General features: G+C 35.7%; 1 protein-coding gene across 3 annotated transcripts; it reads right to left on the bottom strand.

The window, feature by feature from the left end:
- Nucleotides 1-1015: 1015 nt before the first annotated feature.
- On the bottom strand, nucleotides 1016-8412 carry LOC125819771 (ATP-dependent RNA helicase-like protein DB10). Of its 3 annotated transcripts, none has more exons than XM_049499215.1 (9): nucleotides 8317-8412; nucleotides 7128-7466; nucleotides 6386-6490; nucleotides 5006-5074; nucleotides 4219-4488; nucleotides 3109-3459; nucleotides 2639-2916; nucleotides 1383-1745; nucleotides 1016-1302 (listed from the first exon to the last, which is right to left on the bottom strand). In XM_049499215.1, exons 2-9 carry the CDS (start codon nucleotides 7431-7433, stop codon nucleotides 1203-1205), a joined length of 1842 nt encoding a protein of 613 aa, XP_049355172.1. In that variant the 5' UTR covers nucleotides 7434-7466; nucleotides 8317-8412; the 3' UTR covers nucleotides 1016-1202. The 3 variants fall into 3 exon arrangements, with proteins under 3 accessions (XP_049355172.1, XP_049355173.1, XP_049355171.1); XM_049499216.1 differs by having other exon boundaries at nucleotides 8248-8392; XM_049499214.1 differs by having other exon boundaries at nucleotides 8291-8374.
- Nucleotides 8413-12114: the final 3702 nt, after the last annotated feature.

The following is a 12114-nucleotide window of genomic DNA, read 5'->3' as shown; positions in this document are numbered from 1 at the left end:
CAAAACTACCACAATACTTAAATATGCAACACGCTCACAAGTACAATATATAACACTTCTGTATGCCGACAATTTTTTATCTCTACGAGTCGCAGACCCTCTAAAGCCACTCACTGAAATTATAGGCAAGTTCATGGAAAGAAAATGGAATGTCAATGTAACATTCCACATTTAATTGTGCTAGCTATATTTCTTCCAAGAATACATACATACTCTTCAACATGTTCAGAAAAAAAAAAAATTAGATAGATATCAAGTCCAGCAAGCACTAAGGAGCCAAATGGACAAATTTCATGGATAAAATAATACCCTCCTTTAGTTCACTTTCAAGTATACAATATTCTAACAAATGAGGCCATTAAAACTTCAGTATCAAAACTACCACAATACTTAAATATGCAACACGCTCACAAGTACAATATATAACACTTCTGTATGCCGACAATTTTTTTATCTCTACGATTCGCAGACCCTCTAAAGCCACTCACTGAAATTATAGGCAAGTTCATGGAAAGAAAATGGAATGTCAATGTAACATTCCACATTTAATTGTGCTAGCTATATTTCTTCCAAGAATACATACATACTCTTCAACATGTTCAAAAAAAAAAAGAAATTAGATAGATATCAAGTCCAGCAAGCACTAAGGAGCCAAATGGACAAATTTCATGGATAAAATAATACCCTCCTTTAGTTCACTTTCAAGTATACAATATTCTAACAAATGAGGCCATTAAAACTTCAGTATCAAAACTACCACAATACTTAAATATGCAACACGCTCACAAGTACAATATATAACACTTCTGTATGCCGACAATTTTTTTATCTCTACGATTCGCAGACCCTCTAAAGCCACTCACTGAAATTATAGGCAAGTTCATGGAAAGAAAATGGAATGTCAATGTAACATTCCACATTTAATTGTGCTAGCTATATTTCTTCCAAGAATACATACATACTCTTCAACATGTTCAGAAAATAAAGAAATTAGATAGATATCAAGTCCAGCAAGCACTAAGGAGCCAAATGGACAAATTTCATGGATAAAATAATACCCTCCTTTAGTTCACTTTCAAGTATACAATATTCTAACAAATGATTCCCCCCCCCCCCCCCCCTCCCTCTTCTTCTTCCTCTTCTAAGCAAGCATTAGATCCATTTGCAAATTGTATTACACGCAAGAGCCTCTGATCATATCATCAGGTAAACCGGCTCTTTTTATCACTCCATCCTGAACCCTTGTTGGGGCTTCTGCTGCGACTACGCTTCCTTGAAGCATCCACATTGAGATATCTGTCACTACATAATTAGAAACTAATCAAAAACATGAAAAGGGGAAAAAAGAAAATTCACAAAAGAACTTATAGATGGCTTAATACCTATCACGTGATCCCCGGTCATAACCACGTCCTCCGCCTCTTTCTGATGATGAATTATTCCAGCCTCCTCCCCTTCCTCCATTCCGACCAACATAGCTTCCATTGAAGCGCCCACCGCGTCCACCTTGACCAGAACCCCACCTAGCCTTTCCCATACCACCACCTCGTGAAACCATATCACGCAGTTCAGTTGGCACAGATTGATTTGCACCTTCTAAAACTTTAACAAGATCTAAAGCATGCTTAGCATCCTGATCGGAGAAAAATGTATAGGCCAGACCAGATGCCCCTGCCCGACCTGTCCTACCAATTCTGTGGACATAATCCTCTATTCCAGTTGGGAAGTCAAAGTTTACCACCACCCTGTGACAATATGTTCTCATTAACAGCCATTACCCCAAAATCCTGCACTTGTTTTCTATTCAAAAAGGAAATATGCATATGGATGGGTAGACACATGTAGTGTATGCACATAAGAAGAGAAACTCAAAAGGCAAGTAAGGTTACGCCACAATATTCCTATGAGGTCTTGGACAAAGACCATTGACTAAGTTCAAGCTGTATGTACTTATGGAAAGGCCAAAACAATTATTCACATCCCACACCAAGAGACAGAAATGTGGAAAAAACATTACTTGGGTGTATTCCTCATGTTCAATTTCTAGGACAGAATGTAAATTGCCAACTTCTCATCCACAAATAATGCCCAATGCATTCACCACCAACTCGATTTCAAGCAAGTTATGATGATGCTCTCCCAAAACTAATACATCTATCCTGAAAGGAAAACCCACAAACACACACCAAAGAGTGAAGGGGACACAATCGGTAAGATAAACAATGCTATTTCTACTCAGTTTTTATGTCAGTCTTCTCTTTATGTCCACTCCGAAAAGATCAACACCTAACACCTTTCTATAAATGGCAAGTCATTTTAACATTTCCAAGGTGTTCTTCATGAAATGCTCTAATAGAATATTTTTGGCAAGTACAAGCTTTCTAGAAATTAACATGGCACTTCAAATACCAGTACATAGGCATTTTTGGTAGAATACATATTTAGCTTATTTATGAAAAAGTACTTTTTTCCTCTTAACACTACAAGTCTAGTCTACATATATAAAATGGACAGTATATATGCCCATCCAAACCTAATTCCACAAGAGAGCATAACCAACACTTCCTTTCCTATTTAGCCATAAGAAGTGCACTTGAACAATGCATAACCAAAGGATATTATGTTTAATGGAACCAACCTGATATCTTTGATGTCTAGACCCCGCGCAGCAACATCAGTAGCCACAAGCACGGGAGACCTGCCAGTGCGGAACTGACTTAATACATAATCCCTCTCACCCTGAGATTTATCCCCATGAATTGCAGCTGCTCCAAAGTTGCGAGTAAGATTGCGAGATAGTTGGTCACACATTTTCTTTGTTGAACAGAAGATAATGATCTTTGACCCTGGTTCATTGGATCTCAAGATTTGTTCTAGTCGCCGTTGTTTCTCCATCGGAGACAAGACTTCAATGTGCTGCAAGTGAACAGTACTTGAATTAATTGCAACCTACCAGTTCAGCTTTATCTTCCCTCTGTGCGTTGGACATGTATATATAATATAATATAAAGACACCACTATGGTACCAGTCATCTTCCCCAACAGAGAGAGGTGAAGAACTTGAAAATATTAACAAAAACTGTACAGGAAACTGATAAAGAAACACACCTGTGTTATAGACTTGTTTGCAACAAGCTCGTCAACATTACCAATATTAACCTGAACTGAATTAACCAATAGATCAGCTGCAATCTTACGAACCCCCTTCGGCCATGTAGCTGTATACATCAATGTCTGCCTCTGCGTAGGCACCTCTTTCACAATCTTTCTTATCTGAGGTTCAAATCCCATGTCTAGCATACGATCTGCTTCATCTAACACCAGGTAAGAAACTTGACCAAGACTAAGCCTTCTCATTTCCAGTATGTCATTCAAACGACCAGGAGTGGCGACAACAATATCTACACCCCTACTCAGCTCTCGGAGTTGAGGACCTTTTGGAGCACCTCCATACAGGCACTAACCATAAAAAACATAAATCATAATCAGTTTCTCAAGAAAAATTTAAGCTCCTGATTCAAGTTTCATCAAGAAAAATTTAAGCTCCTGATTCAAGTTTCATCAACAACCGTAATTAACATTAGAATCGCAATGTTCAATAGAAACTATTCAACTTTTCTATGTGCAAGTGAATATGCAGCTGGAATAATCTTGGCATTAGAATTTAGCAAATGCGAGATTCACAGCTCAAAACAAGCAATGCAATATATACCTGAGTTTTAGGTTTTAGATGTGTTCAACTTTTCTATGTGCAGGTGAATATGCAGGCAGCTGGAATAATCTTGGCATTAGAATTTAGCAAATGCGAGATTCACAGCTCTAAACAAGCAATGCAATATATACCTGAGTTTTAGGTTTTAGATGTGTAGCAACACATAGCAATTCTATAGCATGGATATTCCACAATCGCAATCTTCCAAAAGATGCATTGCATTTGAACATTGCAAAAAAGAGGGCCAAATGGAAATGCTCTAATTATAAAATTGATGCCTAAGCATCAGTACTTAAAAATGAAAGTAAAATATGTAGTGATGGAACCAAAACTGACATTCATAAATGACAAGCATCAAAATAAATAAATAAAATTCTACCATCAAATAACAAAGATAAAGAACCGAATTTAAGAAGCAAGAGAACCAGCAAAAGTCAAGGAGAAAGATATTTGGATCAGATATAGAAAAAAAAAGGAAATATAGGCCCTGTTCAATCGAAACATACCGTGCAAGATATCCTAGAGGATTTCCCAAACTTTACAGCTTCAGCTTGTATCTGTGTGGCTAACTCTCTTGTTGGTGAGAGCACCAAAATAGTTGGGCCTAATTGAGGATTACTGCGACGATTTTTTAGATGAATAAATCCTGGAATCAAGTAACCCAAAGTTTTCCCAGACCCAGTCTTCGCAATGGCTACTATGTCACGGCCCTGAAGGGCAACGGGCCAAGATTGTGCCTGAATTGGAGTAGGAGCAGAAAACCCAGCCTGATGCATCTGTAAATGTTGGCAATATCATTCAGCACATATACAAATTTGGAACTTTCTCATAGATCACTTATTTGACTAATTGGAATGGCCAACACAAGAAGAAGCATCATCCCCCTTAAGTAGGCGGCCAATACTTGCTAATGCAAACAAGAGCAGGAGACGCCTCTTCTTCGGTTTGGACCATGTGGCAGTCTGAATCATCACCGGCAGCAGCCCCAGCCACGAACATGGATGATTCGGAAAGCCTTCATAAAATTTGGTCCACCAAGTAAGGGTGCTCCACATATATGGAAGCCCCCAAAGGATGGTTGAACAGCGTACGACATTTAGCTCCTCCTTGGAGCAAATATCGCACCTGCGTGAAAGTACAGATGGGGAAAAAGGATGAGTACTGAAGCTCAACAGTGGACCTCCAGCAATCATTCAAAGTTAGAAAGAACACACTTGATTCTACAGTAAATTCTTTGATTACATGTTTCCTGAAGAGCATTTAAAATACAAACTAAAATGGGTTTATCCATACCTCCCTCACAATCTCTGAAGGAAACCCAGTCGCTTCAAATGATGTCAAAGGTGCAGGAACATCACCTCCCTGTCAAATTGAACAGAAATCGTGTAAACATGGGTATTGACTAACAACCTTTTGTCCGAGGTTGGGGGATGGAGAGAGTATTACACTAACAAAACAATAAACATGAAAGAGGAAGATGAAACTCTTTTAAAAAGCATGACTAATACGATGAAGCTATTATAGACAATAGAACTTAGGGGTCATTTGGTAGAATATATTATCAAAAATAATGCATGCATTAACACTGTGTATTGGTAATACCTTAATTGGTATACTTTTTCATGCTATGTATAACTAAATGCAAGCATTTTATACATTATATTGTGTATTAATGTGTGTATTACTAACACCATGGATTTCTAGGTATTAGACATGCAAGGGGTTTTTTAATGCATGCATTAGCATGACTAAAAACCCCATTGTCCCTCAAAATCTTTTTTACGTCTTTTCCACCATAACTGTGAAGGATATCTTTGTAAATAATTATTTTTATGCAATTCATACTATTATTATTACATCAAACCAAACAATGCATAACAAATAATCTATGTATAATTAATGTAAGCATTATTAATGCAAGGATAACTAATACACTATTTAGAATGGTTCTTATACACTCTATCAAACGACCCCTTAGTGAACAAAGTACTACAGCAGGTTGAACAAACAGAGAATCGGAAAATCAGAAGACATAAATTTGACTTGAAATACATTATCGTCATCAAATAAAAGAGACCAAAATAGTTCATCTTCAAGATGATGATCCAAGACCAACAAGGTAGTATGAGTTGCATTTTTGGTGTTTTTCCGGTGCTTCGAGAAAACCTCATCATCCAAGATGGAAGTAGTTCAAACCACTCATTTTTTGGATACGTAAAGTAAATAGACGAGATAATTCAGAGACTTGGTGCAACTGTAGCCAAGTGAAGACAATATAAAGAAACAAGTCATACAAACACAACAACGCGTATATTATAAGGGAAGAGAATTGCCAGCTAGCTAAGATAACCTTTCACTTTGTCCAAACCCATACAACTCTCACCAAAAGATAGAGGAGGTAGTTCATGGAGAATTGCCAACTAGAATGAGGCAAGACAACCTTTGTAGTCCAAACCCATACAACTCTCACCACCCCAGAGGAAAGTGGTAGCTCATATATATAAGAAGACCTTTTAAGAAACTATTATGTTACTGGGATGTAGACCTGGACATGGTACTAGGGGCAGAGCACAAATTTAAGGTGGGGTATTTTTGTATCCAACTTCCTCATCGAACAAACATTTTGAAACTGAAACAGTTTCTTCACATCAATCTAGGAGATAAGTTTCTTACCATAACAGAGATCTCATTATGGCGGCAATACGATTCCTGAGATATGTCAGTTCCTACACCTAGAGAATCATAGCCTTCGTGATGATCTGAACTGCTTCTCGCATTCTATACACAAATTAAAATATAGGAAAAAGAAACTTGCATTAGCGCACACAGAGAGATATAAAGAAATAAGTGTAGATGGCAACAAAAAATCTGAGACTAAACTCAAACATTAGACCAGTGTTCAGGGAAGCGTTAAGCGGAAAAAAGCGATAATGCCCCGCTTCACGCTTTAAGCGATGAAGCGCTCACATACTCATTCTAGTCTGTGAAGCGTAGAAGGCTCGCATCGCTTTGCTTAGCGCTCGCTTTCCTGAACACTGCATTAGACTACTAAAGTGTCAAGTGTCTACAGCAGTCTAGTGTTGACCATACCCACATATAGCTACTTAAAGGAACAGATCATTTTTAAAAAATAAAATAAATCATTGATCCCCTCAAGTCTCTAGAACCATTTGGAGTCACCATGGCCCATCAGAGTACTACAGGGAACAGATCTTTCTTTTTTGATGATCTTTAAGAACAGGTATTTAGCTAATGTCAATAATGTCAAATGGTTTTAAGAACAAAAGAATATGAAATGCAATACAAAAAGTTGTCATATACCCTTTGTTGCATACTGTATACAGTCAATTTCATTTTTTTAAGGAAATGGAGAGAGAGATGAATAAACTTATGCAGATACATTGTAAAAAGATACCTGATCTCCCTTCAGGGATGTAACCTTGCTGTTGCTACCTCTGCTATGCCTACCGTTTGGATCATAATGTTGACCTTGAGAGGGTTTTTGAACAGATGAACTAACAAATACAGCTGACTTTTGTGCTGGAGCAGACACTCCATTGGATGAGTGAACAGGCTTCTCATATTGGGTATCATTGGTCTCTGGATTCCAGAAGTAGATATATCCAGTTGTACCATCAACTAGGCCTTTCCAAGGTTTGGGGAGAGTAGGGTCTTCTGGTGCATAGCTTGGACCAGAGGATGCAGTTAAAATAGCAGCCATCTCAAACTTCAGTCTCCAATAACCTCACTGGAACTATATAACATCAAAATGCAAAGAGTGTGAAATATGAAATGGAGTGAAATCAACAACCATGTTGAAAAAAAGAAGTTCAGAATATGATTCGATTATGCTCTCTCATCAGAGATTGTCCATAACTTACAAAAAGGTATTACTCCTTATCAAGGAAAGCCAAGTCAAAACAAGCATGCTTACTCCCAAGCATATGTCAATTAACAAGCTACCAACGGTAGATAACTTAATCACTTCAATAGTTTGTATACACATATCACAGCTGCAATTTGGTACCACTTAGAAGAACCCTTGGATGTCTATAGACAGACATATATAACAGAAAAATTAACTAAAAGGCCAAAATAGTTTCTAGGTAGCCTCTTGTAAAGCTTCTATTACTTCGCTTTTTCTCCTTTTTTTCCTTGTCCTCTCATTGTTGTGGGAACACTATCTCCACTAACCTCCTAAACCAGAACTATATTTGTTAATCAACTATATATCAATCTAAACTATGTTGGTCCAAGCTAGAAAATTAAGAAAAAAACATATGCACAAGCATGAAAGTCTGCAGTAGCTTTTTCAAATCGAGAAAAACAACAGGCTAAAATTGAAAAAAAAATGATACCAAAAATCAATCACAAGAAAGAATAACTCATCTCAAACCCCAGATCAACCTCATGATTTGGTAGATCAACCTCATGATTAGGTAAAAACATAAAAAAGCAATTGAACGAAAAAAAAATCATGAAGTAAATCCAGATCTAAACAACAAGAAAATCAAAAACTTGAAAGATGATCATACCTGACTGACGATGTGGGTGTGATGAATGAGAAAAATTGAAGACCTTAGATATAAATAGTGGCCGCCCACCTCCAAAGATATCTCCCTTTTTAGGGTTTACAAGACCCAAAGAGAGAGAAATAATGAAAAGCGTGAGGTGATAAAAAGGGAGGCTGATACTTCACAGAGATTGGATATTTATAGAGAACCAGGTTCGGTGAGATCTGATGTCAAACCAAAATATAAACGCGTCCTACCTCGGTGCTGGGGTCCACCAATTCGACTTCTTCGCGTAGCTTACTTATGTGTTCACGGGTCGATTTGAATCGGTTATTGGTCAAAATCAAAATCAAACCAACTTAATTGGTTTTAAAATTATCAAAACCAAACCAAATCAAATATAATATACATTTGTCGGTTTGGTGGTTATCGGTTTCGGTTTGGTTTGGTTCGGTTCGGTTATTAACCATACTCAAAAATAAAAGAAACAATTCATTCAAAATGTGAAAAAAGTGACAACAATACATTCAAAATGAAAAATAGTTAGTATGACTTAAATTACTAAACTTTCGATCACTAAATTTACTATCAATAAAGCTTTAAAATTCACTATATTGTCCTAGAAGGAAGAGACAATAACATTTTCAGTCCCACAAAGAATTGACCTAGACACTCATATACATGAAATCAATAAGATAAATGTTTCATCTTGGAATTTTTGCTTTCAATAACTAAATTATAAAGAAATTTTAATGAAGATATGTATAAGATCCTTAAAATTGATTATAAAAACAATATATTAAGTATGTAATTAATAAAATATATGTATATTATTCATCGGTTCGGTTCAGTTATTTCTTCGATTTTTTCGAATAAAACCACAATCAAACCAAATACTACCGATTTTCAAAAATCCAAAATCAAACCAAACCAAATCCAAATAGAATCGATTTTATTCTATCGGTTTGGTTCGATTTTTCGATTTGGATCGATTTTTATCCAAACTGTGAACACCCTACCTATGATTAAGAGCATATTTGGCATTGCTGCTAAAAATTGTTTATTTCTAGATGTGCTTTTTTTTTTTAAAAAGTGTTTTTCAAAAAGACAATTTGTGTTTGGCAAATTCATTTGAAAAGTATTTTTGATAAACAGTTTGTGTTTGACTATCTTTTTCAAAAAAGTGTTTTAAAAAGGGCAAGTATTAATGTGTTTTTAAGATTATTTTGTAGAGAGAAACTATTTTAAATATCTAATACATAGCTTTAATTAAATTTTTATTTTAATTAAATTAGAATGTACATATTCAAATTATTAATCAATATTATACATAGAAAGTAAATAAGTAAATATTAATATAATGTTAACATGATGAGTTAAATGTAATTAAAAATATCAAGCAAAATAAATTTTAAAACTATTTCACAAATAAAATCACTACATACGAAAAACTTACCACAAAAATAAATAAAGTTCTTCATACATCACAAATTTTTTCAATGATTTCATCCCTCATTTTATCACGCAATATTTCCATAGTAGTAGACGATTTGTCTTGTATTTCTGAAGGTATCTCTGAAGGCCCCCCATCTTCTTATTCGATTTTTGTAATAATGTCTTCATTTGCAAAATAGTTGAAGTCTTTATCAGTGGTAGAATGTCGTTGTATGAAATTATGTATAGTCATAGTATTTGTAACAAGATGAGCCTGAGTGTTGAATTTATAAAATAATATATAAAATATAAATAATAATATATTGTAACACCTCGAATTCAAGAAAGGGCAAAGTTTCAGTTTTCAACAATATCTGGTGTCATCCGACGGAGGCCAACCACAGCCCGTGGACAGGACCATGGATCGTAGGTCTGGTCCGTGGATGGTCACCCAAAAATGCTTAGACAGCCCAGAATCACGGCTTGGACCAACGGATCGTCATTGGGTCCATGGTCTGTGGTTGAGGGTCTGTAGGTCAGGGCCTCAAATCCAGTTTCTGAAACGAACGACGGAGGTGCAGGACAGACTGTCAGTTAAACCACGGTCCGTTGGTCAAGGCCGTAGAAGGTCGACAATTATTTTAGGAGCAGTTGGGTCTTTTCCTAATTATTTTATCTTAATACTATGTTATTTTACCCTTCACTAAGACCCCTATATAAGTGATTTTTAACCCCAAATAATTCATTCACTTCATTCTCATCAAATTCACCAAAAGAAGTTGAGTCTTTCTCTCCCAATAATATTTCTCTCTCTAGAAGTTTGGAGAAGAAGATTCAAGCTAAAGTTCAAGATCAAGCCTTCATTCTTCAATTGCTTTTGGGCTTTGATAGTAGGGTATGATAGTTTTCATCCATGAATTCCTTCCATTCACGGAGTTTTCAAATTCTCCTATTTTCAAAGTTAAAAATCCTCAATTGAGTTAGGGTTTTCTTCAATTGTCATGGGTTCAATGTTGATTTAAATGATTGAATTATGATCTCTTATGCATGAATTGAGGAAATACTATGATTTTTATGATGCCTCCCATGAACCCATGTAAATTCCATGTTTACAATTATGATGTGATGTGGGTTTTGAATTATGAAAGAGGAGATTATGAAATTAAGCATGTTCTTATGAGATTTATGTAAATGTTTTAAGGATGCTTTGAGAACAAAATATCAATGATGTTATTGTTGTGTTGTTGAAAGGATTTCTCATATACACATTAAATCATGATTTGTGAAAGGACATTCTCACATAAAGGATTCTTAGTGTTGAAAGGTTTTCTCAACTAAACTATGAATCAAAGACATTAGGAGTTATTCCAATAAGACCTAGCTTGGATTGGTTACTAAGTTGTACCTTTCCATGGATGATGTTATGACTAGCTTGGATTGATTACTTAATTGTACCCCTCCATGGATGATGCATTACTTAGCTTGGATTGGTTATTGAATGATATCTTTTCCATGGATAATGACTTAGCTTGGAATGACAAGATGACGTGCCCTTTCATGGATAATAAGAACAAGTTAAGAAAATGACTACTCCATGGGATGTATGCTTAGCACCGAGAGGATATTGAGATCGAAGCTCTCCCGTTAATAGAGGTCGGGTTTCTAGTGGCAATCTCCTTATCCCTTACCTATGTGCCCCCATAGGATAATTGTCTAGATAAACATTAGCTAGTGGATCCTTTAGCTCAGATTCATGGTCCTTCCTTGGCATGTAGGACACCTCTTTTCGGTATGGGGTAGACACTGAATTCCATGTTGATAGCTCATATGGTCTTATATGTCGGTTAAGGCTACTTCCCACAAACAAATAAGTAAACTTATGATGAACCAATGTTACTTCAAGAAAGTATCATAAGTATGTTTTAAGATGATGTTCACTTGCATTGATCATTTTTATGACTTATGGTTTCTAACTCTCAAGAGTTATGTTTTAGCTTCATCATTGCTTACTCATAAAAATGTCCCCTTTTGCATGTTTTAAATATTTTATGCATGATTATCATACTTGGTACATTGTTTTGTACTAACTAGGGGTGGCCATAAATATCGGAAAACCAAAAAAATCGAACCGAATCGAACTAATTCGGTTCTTTGGTTCTTGGTTCAGTGTTGGTGTTATTTTTTCGGAAGTTTGGTTCGGTGTTCGGTGTAAGGGTCTCAAAACTTTGGTGCACTGAAGAACCAAACTTTTATTTAAAAATAAATAAAAAATAATATTTTATATATATATAGGAATTCTCTTAACTAAAAATTAAAAATTCAACTAACAATTAAATCATTCATGAACAAATCAATGTAACAACAAATATACAATTCAACAGTTAACTTCAAATATTAATTTCCAAGAGAAACTCAAACATATTTCTACCAATGTACATTATGTAAAGGAACCAT

This window comes from Solanum verrucosum, unplaced genomic scaffold (genome assembly GCF_900185275.1).
Source record: "Solanum verrucosum unplaced genomic scaffold, falcon-dt-bn FXZP01000239.1, whole genome shotgun sequence".
NCBI classification, from domain to species: Eukaryota; Viridiplantae; Streptophyta; class Magnoliopsida; order Solanales; family Solanaceae; genus Solanum; species Solanum verrucosum.
This window is presented reverse-complemented; position numbering and strand designations above follow the sequence as displayed.

Coding starts and splice junctions, on each gene's coding strand:
- LOC125819771 (XM_049499215.1), bottom strand. CDS start 7,433: ATGGCTGCTATTTTAACTGCATCCTCTGGTCCAAGCTATGCACCAGAA. Junction 6,491..7,127: donor CATCCCTGAAGGGAGATCAG/GTATCTTTTTAC, acceptor ATTTGTGTATAG/AATGCGAGAAGCAGTTCAGA. Junction 3,460..4,218: donor CCTCTAGGATATCTTGCACG/GTATGTTTCGAT, acceptor TTTTATGGTTAG/TGCCTGTATGGAGGTGCTCC.